Source organism: Saccopteryx leptura, chromosome 4 (assembly GCF_036850995.1).
Source record: "Saccopteryx leptura isolate mSacLep1 chromosome 4, mSacLep1_pri_phased_curated, whole genome shotgun sequence".
Taxonomy (NCBI): domain Eukaryota; kingdom Metazoa; phylum Chordata; class Mammalia; order Chiroptera; family Emballonuridae; genus Saccopteryx; species Saccopteryx leptura.
Window position 1 is genome coordinate 123409413 of NC_089506.1, and position 19158 is coordinate 123428570.

At 41.4% G+C, this 19158-nt stretch overlaps 1 protein-coding gene and 1 pseudogene across 1 annotated transcript in view; both read right to left on the reverse strand.

Moving 5' to 3' along the window:
• LOC136404235 (centriole and centriolar satellite protein OFD1-like) overlaps nucleotides 1-19158 on the reverse strand; it is a 59150-nt gene that overhangs the window by 32561 nt on the left and 7431 nt on the right. Inside the window, exons 2-6 of the mRNA XM_066383625.1 lie at nucleotides 9384-9452; nucleotides 9266-9296; nucleotides 5908-6024; nucleotides 4425-4561; nucleotides 3747-3920 (exon numbers count right to left, since the gene is read on the reverse strand). Coding sequence (XP_066239722.1) covers nucleotides 3747-3920; nucleotides 4425-4561; nucleotides 5908-6024; nucleotides 9266-9296; nucleotides 9384-9452 — 528 coding nt within the window. The remainder of the gene's footprint in view (nucleotides 1-3746; nucleotides 3921-4424; nucleotides 4562-5907; nucleotides 6025-9265; nucleotides 9297-9383; nucleotides 9453-19158) is intronic.
• Nucleotides 11325-11454, reverse strand: LOC136404695 (small nucleolar RNA SNORA8; annotated as a pseudogene).

Sequence of the window (19158 nt, forward strand, 5' to 3'; positions counted from 1 at the left end):
CTGTACAGGAAAGCATTCATTTTAAGCAAGCAAGCTAAAAAAAACAGATGTGAACTAATAGAGTCTTCCTAAATTCCAAAAAAATCGATGTACGGACATTTAGAGTAACCATTTTACTTTCAAGAGTTTCCACTTCAGGCCCTGGCCGGTTGGCTCAGTGGTAGAGCGTCGGCCTGGCGTGCAGAAGTCCCGGGTTCAATTCCCGGCCAGGGCACACAGGAAAAGCGCCCATCTGCTTCTCCACTCCTCCCCCTCTCCTTCCTCTCTGTCTCTCTCTTCCCCTCCCGCAGCTGAGGCTCCATTGGAGCAAAGATGGCCCGGGCGCTGGGGATGGCTCCTTGGCCTCTGCCCCAGGCACTAGAGTGGCTCTGGTCGCAACAGAGCGACGCCCCAGAGGGGCAGAGCATCGCCCCCTGGTGGGCAGAGCGTCGCCCCTTGGTGGGCGTGCCGGGTGGATCCCAGTCAGGCGCATGCAGGAGTCTGTCTGACTGTCTATCCCCGTTTCTAGCTTCAGAAAAAAAAAAAAAAAAAAAAAAAGAGGTTCCACTTCAAGGTATGCTTTCTGCCTGGATGGGCTGCACAAAAATTGCCTCTTTCCCCAATGACTGTTAAGCTATGTTACCCTGTAGTCCTAACATCCCTTGTGTAATTATACTACTTACCATCTCTCAAACACTTATTTAAAATTCTGATAAGTTCTACAGTGAAAACACAAAACAACAACAAAATGCACATTCAGCAATAAAACTTAACAAAACCAAATCCCCAAGGTTCAGTTGTCTGAAAGTTTCAATCCAAGGGTCATTACGACTCAGCATTAGCAAGCTCCTATGAACCCCTGAATAAACAGGCCATGCTTCCATTTGTGTGTGCACTGTGAGAATTTACCGATTATGTCAAAAAACACACTGGGAGCTGGATACAAAGATGGAGAGATGCTGTCCCATCTTTTAAAAACTTCACTTCACTAGAGGAGAGAAACAATCCTGCCACAACGTGATGATTTCAAAACCAGAATTCACGGTCCACGGCAAGAATGACGCCTAAATGAGGCCACAGTGGGAGGCAGGGAAGGCATCAGTAGGAGGTGACACTCAAGCTGGAGTTCGAAGGACAAGGCAGTTTTCTTCGGGAGAGAAGGGGAAGGACATTCCAGGTGATGGAGAAAAGGCATGGTACTTTATGAGGACAACAGCCTTCTCCAGAACCTTCTGAGAATCCATTAACTAAATGGGGACTCGGGGCTGTTTACTAAGTGGTTGATCTGATCCAGTCAGTCACCCATCGTGAAGATGAAAGTGATGGTCTGAATACAATCCAATCATCTCAAAGACCTGCGCTTCCATCCTCCTCCTCCTCCTCCTCTTCATCATCATCATCATCGCTAAAATCATCATCATCATCATCATCATCATCATAGCTAAAATGATCATCACCATCATAGTTAAAATGATCATCATCATCATCATAGCTAAGATCATCATCATCATTATCATAGCTAAAATCAGGGGTCCCCAAACTTTTTACACAGAGGGCCAGTTCACTGTCCCTCAGACTGTTGGAGGGCCGGACTATAAAAAAAACAATGAACAAATCCCTATGCACACTGCACATATCTTATTTTAAAGTAAAAAAACAAAACAGGAACAAATACAATATTTAAAATAAAGAACAGGTAAATTTAAATCAACAAACTGACCAGTATTTCAATGGGAACTATGGGCCTGCTTTTGGCTAATGAGATGGTCAATGTCCAGTTCCATATTTGTCACTGCTAACCGTAACAAGTGATATGACGCACTTCCGGAGCCGTGACGCGTGCATCCCACATCACTGGAAGTAGTACTGTACGTGAGCAACGCCACATACAGTACTCCAGGAGCACAGGATGCATCCTGTGCTCCTCTCACTGACCACCAATGAAAGAGATGCCCCTTCCGGAAGTGCAGCCAGGGCCAGATAAATGGCCTCAGGGAGCCACATGTGGCCCACGGGCCGTAGTTTGGGGACCCTTGGCTAAAATGATGATGATCATCATCATAGCTAAGATCATCATCATCATCATCATAGCTAAAATGATCATCATCATCATCATAGCTAAAATCATCATCATCATCATAGCTAAAATGATGACATCATCATCATAGCTAAAATCATCATCATAGCTAAGATAATCATCATCATCATAGCTAAAATCATCATCATCACAGCTAAGATCATCATCATCATAGCTAAAATGATTATCATCACAGCTAAGATCATCATTATCATCACAGCTAAGATCATCATCATCATAGCTAAAATCATCATCATAGCTAAGATCATTATCATCATCATAGCTAAAATCATCATCATAGCTAAAATCACCATCATCATAGCTAAAATCATCATCATCATCACAGCTAAGATCATTATCATCATCATAGCTAAAATCATCATCATAGCTAAAATCACCATCATCATAGCTAAAATCATCATCATCATCACAGCTAAGATCATTATCATCATCATAGCTAAAATCATCATCATAGTTAAAATGATCATCATCATCAGACCTAAGATCATCATCATCATCATCATAGCTAAGATGAGCCCAATTCCCAGAAATGCTCTATAAAATCACAGAGGGGGTGCAATTACCATTAATAACTGGGTCTCACTGAGAAGCCCCAAGCAAGGGTTGATGCCAGGAGGAAGGCTCTGACTTCCGCCGTCTCCTGGTACCGTTGTTCTGGCTATATACAGGAAATCGTGCCCCAAACCCAGTCTGGTCTGACACACCCTTGGGACAGGAACCTGTTTTTCCGAAAGGAGTGGATCCAATCCCTCCTGCCGACACGCACTTCCCGCCACTCCTCACCCCCTCCAGCTCCTGTCCAGTCACTTTCCCAGGTGACAAGCTCCAGTGGACACCTGGATGATACTTGCAGTGCTGGACTCCTCTACTCCAGGGACCTTCACCTTTGCTCTAATGGACACACACTGTTTTTGGTGTCCAAATTCATCTGACACCTCAGCCTGCAACTCTGTCCTCTCGGTCTCCCCTTATTCTTCCACCCGCCAGTCTCCCCAGACCTACTCCGTGTCTGCGAGACTGCCCCGGAGCGCACCCTCCTCCCTAGATGAGTAGCCACCCACCCTGTCCTCCGGGTCCCCTCACCATCGTGCCGAACCCGAGTCTTCAACTAAACAGGCTGCCTTTCTCAACTCACATCAATTCAGCTAGCTCTGTAAGGCTACATTCTCCAAATACCCCTACCTTCGGACCTCGCTGGCCTTCCAAGCCCTCCGGAGAGCTACAACAGAACAGTCACCCACAGAACTTGGTTTGGTCTACTTCACCTCCAAGCTGCTCGCCGCAGCAGGGCCCCCAAAACAGTTCAGCTGCCCTGTCTGCTTCTGAGCTGCTCTTCCCTGCCCCCGGGCAGCAACTTCCTAGCCCTGGTCCTCTCCTCAAGCTTGCTGCCTAACCTCACATCCGCCACTCACTCAGAGCGACTTCCACTCCTGACGTGGCCATTCCTACCCATTTTCCCTTCCGGCAAACCTGAGGAAGGAAATCTGCTAGGTTTTTTGAGGCTGAGTCTTGCTCGTGTGCTCTTGCCCACAGTTCCTCTTACTCCTCTAGGACCTGGCACCATCGACTGTTCCAGCAAAGAGGTGGCCCTGCCTCACTTCGGCACTGTGAGCCAATCTCCTAACAGCAGCAGGAAAGAGCCACCCAGTCAGTGACTTTAAAATATTACCTCCTGGTGCCTTTGAATTCTCTCAAGGGACATCTTTTCTCGAGAAAGGAGGGCTTCAGATTTTGCTTGACAAGTTCTTTCCACGTCATCCCGAAACTGTGCTAATTCCTTCTCAGACTTTCTCTTCTCTTCCATTTTAATTTTTTCTATTTCACTCTCTTTAAAATGCTTCAACTGCCAAGTGATCACAAATAATTGTAAATGCCAATAACGATACTAAAAAAATAGTAACAAGTTCTCCATTGTTTAGGTTTAACATTCATGTTTAACATTTAGGTTTAACTATTCTAAATAGTTAAATTCATCTTTAGTTTTGTCTCATTCACTGTACCTGCAGGATTCACTCAAAAGGCAAAAAGAAATGTCATCAAGTGGAAAGGAAAACAACACGCACATAAAGGCAGTATCACGTTCATTAATAGATTCTAGATATTTTCCTATATACCTAAGATTAAGAATGAAAAGACATGCAAAATGTCATTTTTGTTAACAGTATCATTTAAATGTATTTTTAATTCATTTTAGAGAGTAGAGAGAGAGAGAGAAGGGAGAGGAGCAGGAAGCATCAACTCCCATATGTGCCTTGACCAGGCAAGCCCAGGGTTTCAAAGCAGCAACCTCAGTGTTCCAGGTCGACGCTTTATCCACTGGCGGACCAGAGGCCAGGCCTAAACTTACCTTTTCATGCATTTCTGCCTGAAGCTGCTGTTTTATTTCTCTCTTATATTCATTTAGCTTCATTTCTAAAGATGCTAACTTCGGATGAGGAGGATAAGTACCTGCAAACTGATCATCAATAACCTGCAGCTTCTTGGCTATTAAAAAGGAAAAAAAATAAAGAGGGAATCAGGATAGAGGAATGTTGTCAATAAACAAGAGGCCAGAGGCCTGTTCAAAAGCAAAGAGCATATTTAGAAGAGTGTGCATGGATGTCTGCAGTTTACTGTAAAGTAATTTTTAAAAATTAAGATAAATGGACAGATAAGTGATAGAGGATATCTAGGTGTATAAGTGTTCACTGTAAAACTTTCTATTGTTTTGAATGTTTGAGAATTTTCATCATAAAATGTCAGGGAAAGAGAAATCAAAGTTTAAATCAGAAAACACCGGCATCTCTTTCCAGTCTTGAACCGCCAAAGCAGCGAGTTCTTTTATTGGTCTTTAGTGAAAGTTGAGTCATGTGTTCAAAACACTGACCTTCAAATATAAATTAAAGACCTTGAGTTTCAAGTCTTCCATTTGACAAAGGACACGGATGCCCAGAGTGTAAGCGACTCCCAGAGGGCTAAGCAACTACATAAAGGCATAACTGGGACTAAAGGCAGGGCTGCTGACTGTCTCATTCCAGTGCCCTCTGCAGCGACCCGCGGCCCTCGAGCCGAACGTGCGCAGGAAGCAACCACATAGCTGAGTGCACACCCAGACCGGGAGCAGCAGCCCAGTCGTGTGAACACCAATGCCACTGAAGAGTATGTACAGGAGAAAACGGCTGACAGAAGTCGAGTAAGGTAACTGAACTTTTACTGTCTTACAAGTTAAAGGCACTGTGCTCCTTAAGAGTAAGGAAAGGCCCAGAAATGGATTCATCACAGCACGTGAGCTGGCTGTTTCCCTTCTCTCCGGAGCACACAACTACAGGGCAGAGTGGCACTGCAGAAAGGCCGCACAGCGGCACAGGCTCTGGGTCAGCCCACAGAACCTGGATGCAGAACCAGGGCCTCCCGGACTGGGGGTTTGCAAGGGGCTTCCTTCCTCGGGCTACCTCTACCTTCTCTACTATAAAATGAAGCCACGGGCCACTGATGTCTCTAGAATATTCTCTAGCATGCAAATAGTATAGGATCTGCCCACGCTAGTAGCTATGAAATAAAGTAAAATCAGATACAGGAAGAGCCTCCCGGTGGAAGGTTCAACCCAACCAACAAGAATGTGGGCCTTTGCATCCCCATGGATTTTAGACAGTGTCGCCCTGGTGGTCGTGGAGGGAGGGGCAGCACTGGAGAGCAGGGCTGGTTCTTTCCAGCAGTGACAGCAGAGGAAACGGGCATGCTGTCTGCGGCTGACATCCCTCCCGGACTAGGGACACACGTGTAACATGGTAAAGCAGGTCATCTCCTCCATTCAGAAGGGAAGCAGCAAGACTTAAATTTATGAAAGACACCTACAATTATCAAGAGTGTCTTTGCTAGGAAACCCAGACTTGTCTGGGTGTCCACGTCACAAGTTTCTTTATCACGATGATATTCTGCTACTTCTCTTAGAAACTTCAGGAGAAAACCTAAAAAACATAATGTATGCAGTTTTGTCTCACAACTTTCTTTCATTCAAACATTGCTCAGACACTGTTTATAAAGTTTGGTTTTATAACATTATCCTTTCTTATACTACGTATCTTTTAAGAATAATTTCTGAGGGAAATCCTTTCTAAGCATGACACAAAAATCTAGAAGTGGTAAACAGAAATATTTAACAACATAAAATTAAGAACTTGTATATGGTATAAAATAAAGTCAAAAGACAAATGATACACAGGAAAAGAAATCTACAAAATGGACACAGTATTAATTTTCATATCAAAGAACTCTTACAAATCAGTAAGAAAATAAAAAAGTGCATAAAAAGAGTTTATAGGAAAAATTTAATGTTCAATAACAAACAATAATAAATAGACGCAAATACATACTACGACAGAGAAATCCGATTTTCCTAATACGATTGCAAAGATGAAAACTCTGATCATCCTTTAAGTGTGGACAAGGGAGTGGGAAAATCAGCAGGCTCCGTCAGCAGGAGAAAAACTGATCAGTTACGTGCATTCAAAATACCCCGGTGGGGCACAGACATGGAAGATAAGACTGAAGTCCCTGTCCCGGAACAGACAGCAGTTCGGTGCAAAATACCTCCCTACATGCTTTCTGACCATCTCAGTCTCTTCATTGGAAGCCACCAATTTTTAAAATCTCTGCATTTTCACAGTGGCTATTTTACTGCTAGCAAAAAGTTCTATCCAAACTTTGCCATTAGGATGTCTGACATGTCTGCTCCTCCTAGTTTTTCTGAGTTTCAGAAGTTTTACTAGGATGCTGGGTGAAGCCGGGAGAAGCTGTTAGCCAGCTAGCTGTCTTTCTGAACCAGAAATATTTAAAAAGAGAGTATGTAAAAGCGAAAAGCTATTTTTAAAGATAACTATAAATACCGATAATAAGTGGACTGTTTCTTATTATCCCTTTAAAGCCTTAATTTCTTTCTGAAACAATAGTTAAGCTACAGACACCTGCTATATACCTTAGACTTGTGCTGTTCAATATGATAACCACTATTCACATGTAGGTGTTTGAATTTAAATTATAATTTCAGTTCTTCAGTCACACCAGCCATCTTTGAAATGCTCAACAGCCACGTGTGGCTAGTGGCTACCATATCAGACAGCAGAGACACAGTCATTCCCACCATCACAGAGAAGTACACCGGATGGCACTGGCTTAGAATAAGTCTCTATCTAGCATCACTTACCGTACTGAAGTCCCACAGGCATGCCCTGCTTGGCAGGCAGTCTAGATGTCCTGTGATCCTCTTTCCTTATCTCTGCTAACATTACTCCCAAGAGACCAGGCAACTAAGTCACACACTAATGGTTGCCAGGGAGTAGATACTCCAGCGTTTGTTGAATGGTAAGTTCTGAAAAAATGTCCTGGCGGGGGCAGTAGCAATGACAACGGACAAGATCCAGGCATGCACAACGTTCAAGTAGTACTACATAATGTTGCAGACTGTTGTAAAAGACCTCAAGAATAATTATGCCTCACAGGCAACTTCGCAGCTTATGCTCACACAACAAAGTCCATTGTCAGCCTAGCCCATGCTTTCCCTGTCACAGCAGTTGTGGAGGAACAAAACTCAGTTTCACCCTTTCTATAGAGGGAAAAACCCAGCTCTTCCCTGCTAGGTCTCTCTTCCCTGCGAGTCTCCTTTCCTTTTACAGAGAACACGACATATAGCACAGCACTTGGTCACGCCCGGTCACCAAATGTGTGTGGGGCTTTTCCACACGCCAAGCAACTCTGTGTGACCCCTCTGGGTATCTACAATTATCTCAATTCCGATATGGTCTGTCCGGAGGTAGAATCAGATGCCACCGGTGATGGGCTCAGACCCACGCAGGCAAACGTGAACTTAGCTCTACCACTTTGTTTAAGAATATGCTGAAGGAGCCAGGTGAACATCCAGATAGAAACTACACGTACGGTGAAATGGTGTATGGAAGGGCACGGAGCCCCTACGCCCCTGTGAGATGGTGTACGGAAGGGCACGGAGCCCCTACGCCCCTGTGAGATGCTGTACGGAAGGGCACGGAGCCCCTACGCCCCGGTGAGATGGTGTACGGAAGGGCACGGAGCCCCTACGCCCCGGTGAGATACTGTACGGAAGGGCACGGAGCCCCTACGCCCCGGTGAGATGGTGTACGGAAGGGCACGGAGCCCCTACGCCCCGGTGAGATGGTGTACGGAAGGGCACGGAGCCCCTACGCCCCGGTGAGATGGTGTACGGAAGGGCACGGAGCCCCTACGCCCCGGTGAGATGGTGTACGGAAGGGCACGGAGCCCCTACGCCCCGGTGAGATGGTGTATGGAAGAGCACAGAGCCCCTACGCCCAGGTGAGATGCTGTATGGAAGGGCACGGAGCCTCTACACCCCAGCTGGACACACCGCTTGCCCAGCTCTGCAAACCTCAGCTTTGGGGATTTTACGGAGACTTCATCACTTAGGTCTAATCAATCATGGACTCCACTGTTAGTCCTTCTCCCTTCTCAAGGGAATGCGGATGTGGAGTGAAAAGTCCAAGTTTCTAATCCTGGCTTGGTCTTTCCAGTGACCAGCCCTCACCCAGGAGACACCCAGGACCATCTGGGAGCCCACCCAGATTGCTCCATTAGAACAGAAGACACTCCTATCACCGAGGAAGTCACAAGGGTTTTAGGAGCTCAGTGCCAGAAACTGGAGGCAAAGACTGATACTGTCTCATCCAGCTATGGAGTCTACAAAGGCGATTATCAAGGCCAAAATTAATTTGTCAGGCCAATATAAATACTTCAGACTAAAGACCTAAAACATATCACTGAACAGATAATTAATTCTTTAAGCAAGTATCAATACAATACTCTGTAAACCAGTATCTAGGATCTAAAGATACTTAGCCTAAGTTAGTTGTTTTTTGTGTGTGATTTCAACCTTGTAGAAACTTTCAATCCATTTATGGGGCTACTAATACTGTCTGCAATTTTCTTGAGTATATAAAGCCATTAAAAATTGACGTTTGAAGGAAATGATCTACAGTTGTCAAAACAACAGATGAATTGTTCTGTTTATTTAAAAGGCCTGGTATTGTCAGTAAAAAAAATAAAAAATCGTAATTCAAACTAAATTCCCTGTTCTTCTCCCTAAAAATTAGTTTCATACTTTTATAGAAAAAATACATGACAAAAATGTTAACATATCTCTACAAAGATGAAGACTTCTACCTGTTTGGTTTTCTTTATCAAATCCTGAAATCTGTTAAAAGAAAATATTTTATTTTTATTTGACTATTCAGGTATAATTAACAAACCAAAGCAGGTTATAAAAACTCAGTAATCCTACCAGTGACTTGTAGAGACTGGAGTCAGGTTTGACTTTAATGTGTTGTAATAGATCCTGCATCATAAATACCTTAAGGAAAAAAAGAAAGATTAATTAAGCAGACATTACATCAGTGTTTAAATGAGGAATTAGGATGTTTCTAAATATGAGACTAAGAATTATCTTCACATTAAATAAAAATAAAATTATAACTGTGCTAATAAAAAATTGAAGCTCTTCCTTATACTATTAAATAAATTAAAATAAATATATTGAGGTCAAATACATAAAATAATTTTCTTGATCATGTAATTAACCTCCAAATACTTCACAATGAAGATGATATGCCTAACAGAAATGACAGAAATGGTTTAATGCCTTATGGATGACCAGCACTCCAATATCAAATGAACCAATGAATACATGAGTCAATTCCAGGGTCTTTCTATTGCAATTAATTATTTTAAAGGACTATTGCTTCAAAATGTGAATAAAGTAAATTCTTACTGTCTTTACAAATAGGAATGATTAAAGTATTAATATATGGAAAATAGCTTTAAACAGATATTTTGAGTAGCTATTCTTTTTTTTTTCTTTTTTTTTAATTTATTTATTAATTTTACTAGGGTGACATCAATAAATCAGGGTACATATGTTCAAAGAAAACATGTCCAGGTTATCTTGTCAATCAATTATGTTGCATACCCATCACCCAAAGTCAGATTGTCCTGTCCTCCGTCACCTTCTATCTAGTTTTCTTTGTGCCCCTCCCCCTCTCCCTTTTCCTCCCCCCCCCCTTCCCCTGTAACCACCACACTCTTATCAATGTCTCTTAGTCTCGTTTTTATGTCCCACCTACGTATGGAATCATGCAGTTCTTGGTTTTTTCTGATTTAGTTATTTCACTTCATATAATGTTATCAAGATTCCACCATTTTCTTGTAAATGATCCGATGTCATCATTTCTTACGGCTGAGTAGTATTCCATAGTGTATATGTGCCACATCTTCTTTATCCAGTCTTCTATTGAAGGGCTTTTTGGTTGTTTCCATGTCTTGGACACTGTGAACAATGCTGCAATGAACATGGGGCTGCATATGTCTATATGTATCAATGTTTCTGAGTTTTGGGGGTATATACCCAGTAGAGGTATTGCTGGGTCATAAGGTAGTTCTATTTTCAGTTTCTTGAGGAACCACCATACTTTCTTCCATAATGGTTGTACTACTTTACATTCCCACCAACAGTGAATGAAGTTTCCTTTTTCTCCACAGCCTCTCCAACATTTGCTATTACCTGTCTTGTTAATAATAGCTAATTTAACAGGTGTGAGGTGGTATCTCATTGCAGTTTTGATTTGCATTTCTCTAATAATTAATGAAGATGAGCATCTTTTCATATATCTGTTGGCCATTTGAATTTCTTCCTGAGAGAAGTGTCTGTTCATGTCCTCTTCCCATTTTTTTTATTGCATTGTTTGCTTGTTTGTTGTTGAGTTTTATAAGTTCTTTGTATATTTTGGATATTAGGCCCTTATCTGAGCTGTTGTTTGAAAATATCATTTCCCATTTAGTTGGCTGTCTGTTTATTTTGTTGTCAGTTTCTCTTGCTGAGCAAAAACTTCTTAGTCTGATGTAGTCCCATTCATTTATTTTTGCCTTCACTTCCCTTGCCTTTGGAGTCAAATTCATAAAATGCTCTTTAAAACCAAGGTCCATGAGTTTAGAACCTATGTCTTCTTCTATGTACTTTATTGTTTCAGGTCTTATATTTAGGTCTTTGATCCATTTTGAATTAATTTTAGTACAAGCGGACAAACTGTAGTCGAGTTTCATTCTTTTGTATGTGGCTTTCCAGTTTTCCCAGCACCATTTGTTGAAGAGGCTTTCTTTTCTCCATTGTGGGTTGTTGGCCCTTTTATCAAAAATTACTTGACCATATATATGTGGTGTTTTTTTTAAATACTGTATCAATAGAAATACCAAGTTAAGCATGCACAAAGCCAAGAAAACCAACGATGCCAGATACTGAATTTCTATTGCACTGTACTTTGAACACCTAGCAGGAATATATATGTGGTTTTATTTCTGCATTTTCTACTCTGTTCCATTGGTCTGAATGTCTATTTTTCTGCCAATACCATGCTGTTTTGATTGCCGTGGCTCTATAATATAGTTTGAAGTCAGGTATTGTAATGCCCCCAGCTTCATTCTTTTTCTTTAGGATTGCTTTGGCTATTTGGGGTTTTTTATAGTTCCATATAAACCTGATAATTTTTTGTTCCATTTCTTTAAAAAATGTCATTGGAATTTTGATCAGAATTGCATTAAATTTGTATATTGCTTTGGGTAATATGGCCATCTTGATTATATTTATTCTTCCTACCCAAGAACAAGGAATATTGTTCCATCTCATTGTATCTTTTTTGATTTCCCTTAACAATGCTTTGTAGTTTTCATTATATAGGTCCTTTACATTCTTTGTTATGTTTATTCCTAGGTTTATTTTTTTTGTTGTTGCAATCGTGAAGGGGATTGGTTTTTTTAGTTCGTTCTCAAATGTTTCATTGTTGGCATATAGGAAGGCTATGGACTTTTGTATGTTAATTTTGTATCCTGTGACCTTACTGTTTTGGCTTATTGTTTCTAGTAGGGGTTTTCGATGTATAGGATCATATCATCTGCAAAAAGTGATACCTTTACTTCTTTTCCGATATGGATGCCTTTTATTTTTTTGCCTTGCCTGATTGCTCTGGCTAGAACCTCTAGCACCACATTAAATAAGAGTGGAGAGAGTGGACAACCCTGTCTTGTTCCTGTTTTAAGGGGGAAGGCCTTCAGTTTTGTGCCATTTAATATGATGTTAGCTGATGGTTTATCATATATGGCCTTTATCATATTGAGATATTTTCCTTCTATACCCATTTTGTTGAGAGTCTTAAACATAAAATTGTGTTGTATTTTATCAAATGCCTTTTCTGCATCTATTATTAAAATCATGTGTTTTTTGTTTTTTGTTTTGTTGATATGGTGTATTATGTTAACCATTTTACGTATGTTGAACCATCCTTGAGATACTGGGATGAATCCCACTTGATCATGCTGTATTATTTTTTTTAATATGTTGTTGTATTCGATTTGCTAGTATTTTGTTTAGTATTTTAGCATCTGTATTCATTAGAGATATTGGTCTGTAGTTTTCTTTTTTTGTGCCATCCTTGCCTGGATTCGGTATGAGGGTTATGTTGGCCTCATAAAATGTGTTTGGAAGTATTGCTTCTTCTTCAATTTTTTGGAAGACTTTGAGTAGAATAGGAACCAAATCTTCTTTGAATGTTTGATAGAATTCGCTAGTATAACCGTCTGGGCCTGGACTTTTATTTTTGGGGAGGTTTTTAAAAAGTTTTTTCTATTTCTTGCCTACTAATTGGTCTCTTTAGGCTTTCTGCTTCTTCTTGACTCAGTCTAGGAAGGTAGTATTGTTCTAGGAATTTATCCATTTCTTCTAGGTTGTTGAATTTAGTGGCATAAAGTTTTTCATAGTATTCTACAATAATTCTTTGTATATCTATGATGTCCATGGTGATTTCTCCTCTTTCATTTTGGATTTTGTTTATATGAGTTCTTTCTCTTTTTTCCTTGGTAAGTCTTGCCAGGGGTTTGTCAATTTTGTTGATCTTTTCAAAGAACCACCTCCTTGTTCTATTAATTTTTTCTACAGTTTTTCTGTTCTCTATTTCATTGATTTCTGCTCTAATTTTTATTATCTCCTTTCTTCAGCTGGTTTTGGGTTGTCTTTGTTCTTCTTTATCCAGTTCCTTAAGGTGTGAAGTTAAGTGGTTCACTTGGGCTCTCTCTTGTTTGTTCATATAGGCCTGAAGTGATATGAACTTCCTTCTTATCACTGCTTTTGCTGCACCCCATGGATTCTGATATGTCGTATTGTCATTTTCATTTGTCTGTATATATCTTTTGATCTCTGCAGCTTATTTCTTCTTTGACCCATTCATTTTTTAAAAGTATGTTGTTTAGTTTCCACATTTTTGTGGGGGTTTTTTCCTCTTTTTTGCAGTTGAATTCTAGTTTCAAGGCTTTATGATCAGAAAATATGCTTGGTACAACTTCGATTTTTCTGAATTTGCTGATGTTATTTTTGTGGCCCAACATATGGTCAATTCTTGAGAATGATCCATGTACACTGGAGAAAAATGTATACTCTGTCACTTTGGGATGAAATGTCCTGTAGATGTCTATCATATCCAGGTGTTTTGTTTAAGGCCAATATATCTTTATTTATTCTCTGTTTGGATGACCGATCTAGGGCCGTCAGAGGTGTATTGAGGTCTCCAAATTGTATTTTTGTCAGTTTTTTTTTTAAGGTCAGTAAGTAGCTGTCTTATATATTTTGGTTCTCCTTGGTTTGGTGCATATATATTAAGAATTGTTATGTTCTTGATTCAGCATCCCCTTAATCACTATGAAATGACCATTTTTGTCTTCGAGTACTTTTGCTGTCTTGTAGTCAGCATTATCAGATATGAGTTGCTATGCCTGCTTTTTTCTGGATGTTATTTGCTTTGAGTATTGTTTTCCAGCCTTTCACTTTGAATTTGTTTTTATCCTTGTTGCTTAGATGAGTTTCTTGTAGGCAACGTACAGTTGGATTTTCTTTTTTAATCCATTCTGCTACTCTGTGCCTTTTTATTGGTGAGTTTAATCCATTTACATTTAGTGTAATTATTGACACTTGTGAGTTCCCTATTGCCATTTTATACATTGCTTTCTGTCAGTTTTGTGTCTTGTTTGATTCTTCTCTTTTGTTTTTCTATCTTTTGTTTTTGTTTGGTTGTATTCCATACATCTTTCCTCTGTTGCTACCTTATTTAAATCATGTACTTCTGTGGTGGTTTTTTCAATGGTAGTTACCATTAAGTAAAGAAAAGGGTTCCTACCCTGTTCGTTGTAATGCACTATTTTGTGAGTACTTTTGCACTCCATCTTCCTTTGCTACTGTTAATCTCTGTCCTCCCCCCCCCCTTTTTTTTGTTGTCACAGTTTAAATTTGGTTTTACTGTGTTCTTGGTGGAGCTTTTACTTGTGGTTTTGTTTTGTTCTTTGTATCTGGTTGGAAAACCCCCTTTAGTAATTCCTGGAATGGGGATTTTCTGAATGATAAATTCCCTCATCTTTTCTGTATCTGTGAATGTTTTTATTTCTCCTTCATATTTGAAGGATAGCTTTGATGGGTATAGTACTCATGGCTGAAAATTCCTCTCTTTCAGGACTTTAAATATTGTGGTCCACTCTCTTCTAGCTTGTAGAGTTTCTGTTGAGAAATCTGATGATAATCTAATGGGCCTTTCTTTATATGTTGTATTCTTCTTCTCCCTGGCTGCCTTGAGAATTTTTTCTTTGTCGTTGGTTTGTGCCAATTTCATTATGATGTGCCTTGGAGTAGGTTTGTTGGGGTTAAGGAAACTCGAAGTTCTGTTTGCTTCTTGAATTTGAGGCTTTAGTTCTTTCCACAGGCTTGGGAAGTTCTCATCTATTAATTGTTTGAATATGTTCTCCATTCCATTTTCACTCTCTTCTCCCTCTGATATACCTATTATTCTTATGTTATTCTTTTTGATGGAGTCAGACAATTCCTGTAGGGCTATCTCATTTTTTTAAATTTTTGAGTCTCTTTCTTCTTCTCTCTGTTGTGCCTCAAGTTGCTTGTCTTCTATTTCACTAATCCTACCTTCTATCTGGCCTGTTCTATTAGCTAAGCTTGTTACCTCATTTTTCAGCCTGTGAATTGAGTTTTTCATTTGTTTGATTTGTTTTTATAGTTTCAATTTCCTTGGTAATATATTCTTTGTGTTCAATGAGTTGTTTTCTGAGCTCCCTAAATTGCCTTTCTGTGTTTTCTTGTATATCTCTGAGTATTTTTAGGATTTCTATTTTTTTTTTTTTGTATTTTTCTGAAGCTGGAAACAGGGAGAGACAGTCAGACAGACTCCCGCATGCGCCTGACCAGGATCCACCCGGCACGCCCACCAGGGGCCACGCTCTGCCCACCAGGGGGCGATGCTCTGCCCCTCCGGGGCATCACTCTGCTGCGACCAGAGCCACTCTAGCGCCTGGGGCAGAGGCCAAGGAGCCATCCCCAGCGCCCGGGCCATCTTTGCTCCAATGGAGCCTTGGCTGCGGGAGGGGAAGAGAGAAACAGAAAGGATGGGGGGGGGGGTGAAGAAGCAAATGGGCGCTTCTCCTATGTGCCCTGGCCGGGAATTGAACCCGGGTCCCCCGCACACCAGGCCGACGCTCTACCGCTGAGCCAACTGGCCAGGGCTAGGATTTCTATTTTAAATTCTCTGTCATTTAGCTCCAAGGTTTTCAATATATTAAATTTTTTCTCCATAGATTTTTCCTCATCTATCTGTGCTACCTCTCTGTCTTTTGTATCCATGATATTCGATTTCCTTTTCCTTAATGGCATCTGAGGGTGGTTTTGTTGATAGTATTAATGATAATTAATGAAGAATAAAAAGTTAAATAAATAAAAATAAAAAAAATTATTATTCCCCCCCTTTTTTCCCTCTCCTCTCCTTTCCCCTCCTTCTTGAGAAAATCTTGTAGTGAACTGTGAATTATATTGTGCTAAATAGAACAAAAACTACCTATAATGGAGGGCCTGAGTTGGGGAGAAGTGATAAAGGGGCAAAAAAGGGGGTATGGACCCACAAAATGCAAAAAAGGAAAAAGTTTGGGTCAAGAATAAAATAATTTGCTTTTAGGTGATGGTTGGCTAAGAGATATGATGAGAGGAATAAGAGGGAAACAGGAAAAAGGGGAAAAAATTAAAAAATTACTATTGTATTTAGTGGAGCAAGAACTAGATAAAATAGAGAGCCAGGGTTGGGAGCACTGCTAGTTAGTTAAAAAGCGAAAGAAAGCGCCACAAAGAAAAATTTGAGTCCCAGATAAAATAATTTTTTCGTGATTGAGGATTGAATGAGAGGAAAAGTAAAGGAGAAAATAAGAAACTAATATAGAGGGAGAAAAAAAAAGAAAGAGGAAAACACAAAAAGAAGAAAAAAGAATTAAAAGGAGAGAGAGAGACAGAGAGAGTTAAGGGTTTTGGAGTACAACCCTAATAGAGAGAAAGGAAGAAGAAAGAAAATATAATGGGAGATGTAACACTTATGGGTAGTTTAATTCAAGGAAAGGAGAGAGTAAGACCAGCAGAGAATTAAATGACCAAATTGGAAGAGGAAGAAAATAATCAAGACAAGAAGATAAGAGAAACAAATGAACAAATATAATAAAATGGGATAGGTTATAAAGTCTGTGGATTATTCTTGATTTTGAGAGGTTATCTTCTTGCTTTTTCTTTTCTCTCCCTCTTCCTGGTCGGTGACTGTACCCTGGGTACTGCCCCTGTGGTACGCTTAGGTAGAGGTTTGCAGTTGATAAGTCTCTATGGCGATGTCATATATTGGGCTTCAGTCTCGTTGGCAGTTGAGGCTCATTAGCATTTGCAGGCTCCAACAATGAGAGAGTCCGTTTTCCCGGAGCCTCTCTCCTAGTCTTTCCTTCCTCAATTAGTAGCCTAATGATCCAGCTACGGGGTTGCTGCTGCCTCTGCCTTCGCGTTTAGTGTGGAACTGCTGGAGGCTCCAAGGATAGATTTTTCTGTCTCTGGTTGAAGATATTGCTGAATTTTTGGGGAGATTTATCGGCATCATTCCTTACAGCGCCATTTCTCTGATGTCACTCCCTGAGTAGCTATTCTTAACATACATTTCCAGTACAGTACGTATCATTTACTATATCTATCATGAGAACAATGAGACGATTTATTTTCTATTGGTTTTCCTTTAAAGAAAATATTCTGCATGGTTATTTTTTTTTTCAGTGAGAAAAAGGAAGGCAGAGAGACAGACTCCCACGTGTTCCCCCACCGAAATCCACCCGGCAAACCCTCTAGGGGTGATGCTCTGCCCATCGGGGGCAGCTACTCCATTTCTCAACAACAGAGGCTTTTTTTTTTTTTTTTTAGTGCCTTAGGCGGAGGCCATGGAGCCATCCTCAGTGTCCCGGGACCCTCCCGAGGCCCTCCCAGCGGAGCCAGGCTCCTCTGCAGTGCTACAGCGCATGCACTGGCAAGCCGCCCTCCCACCGGAAGCCCCGCCCACATCACCGAGTCTCGCGAGGCCTGCTCACGGAGTCTATGGTGAAGGTGCAGAATACCGGCTGCTGCTGCGGGAACTCGCTGGATGTTTACGTTGTCTGCGTCTAGGCGCAGGTACGGGACAGAGCAAGGGTTGGGGGAGAGGAGGGCGCTCCGGGGGACGTCTGGGCCCGCGTGATCCGGGTGGTGACCCTGTCTTTTCACCCTGTTGTGGCCCGGAGCTCCGGGCCCAACCCTGCTAGCCGTTGGCTGGTTGATGCCGTCACAGCCCATGCATGTCCGCCAGCTCAGGGTTTCGGGGGCTTTGCCTCTTTTCCCTTTCACTGGCTCATTCGGCTCACCAGGGGCCCAAAAAGTCTTTGTTGTGGGTGCCGGTCTATGCACTGTGGGGTGTTGAGCAGCATCCCTGGCCCCTACCCACTACCCACTGGATACCAGTACCACCTCCCCATCAGTTCTGACAATCGTGAAGGTCTCCAGACGTTGCCAGATGTTTCTAGGAGGCAGAAATCACTGGTGCAAAAATCAGTGAGCTACATTTTGAATACCCACCGTTTTGCATACGGTGAGGAAAATAAAGAGAAGGCGGGTACCCAAGATGCTTAAATCCAGTTAGAAAAGGAAGCAGTCTGTCCAAAAGCAGTCATGAAAACATGGCCCGAGAATTGGATAAGAACTAAGATGCACTGTAGACTGGGTAGACAGTTTAGAAAAAGAAAAGATGGTTAAAGATGGAAGCCAGTAGGGACATCTCTGGAAAAAGTGTGACTTCAACCTGGGCCTTAATGGGTATGATTTGGATGGTGGCAAAAAGGAAATACGTGGCACTCACGTAGGCAGCTGCCCTTCTCCACATCCATAAGAGTGGAAATTTATCACAGTGACTCCCCACTGACCACACTGGGTCTCAGAAACTTTCTCAGCACCACTTCCTGGCAGCCACTACCAGTTGCTTAGAACTGGCTCAGGAAAGGAACCCATTTGCCATCTCTAGTCAAATCCTTTTTCCAGACAGCATATCTTTAAAGATAACATTGTGCTGTACATCCCCCCCGCCCCCAAAAAAAGCCAGTCTTTTCCCCTCCTCTATTTAAACGGCCTCAATTCCTTCAGTAGTTTTTGTCCAGAGCATACCTTAGTCCAGGATCCTTTCCTCCTCCCAACACAATTCAGTTATTCTTTTAAAATGCGATTCCCAGAACTGAGGACATTTCTTAGAGATATTAGTGAAGAGGACACTGTTTTCTCTTAATGCAGCCTAGAATTGCATTAGCTTTTTTTTGACCAGTGTATCAGACTGCTGCCTCTTAATTGAGCTTGCAATAAATGAAAACTTTTGGGTTCTTGTAGATGAACTACTCTTAAATTAGGTTTTCTCATCCTATTGTTGTGCCGTTCAGTTCTTTTAAGTACAGGACTTTGTTTTATTTTGCATCCCATTAAATTCTACTCTGTAAATTTCACACCTAATTCTCTTTGCTGTGGAGGTATTTTTGAATCTTGATTTTTTGCCTTCTAATAAATTTGCTGCCCATGGCGTGTTACCTTTGAATGTGACAGGTTGGCTTCATCTCCGCTATTGAATTCAAATTTTGAGCTGGACCAGGTTAAGGTCCAC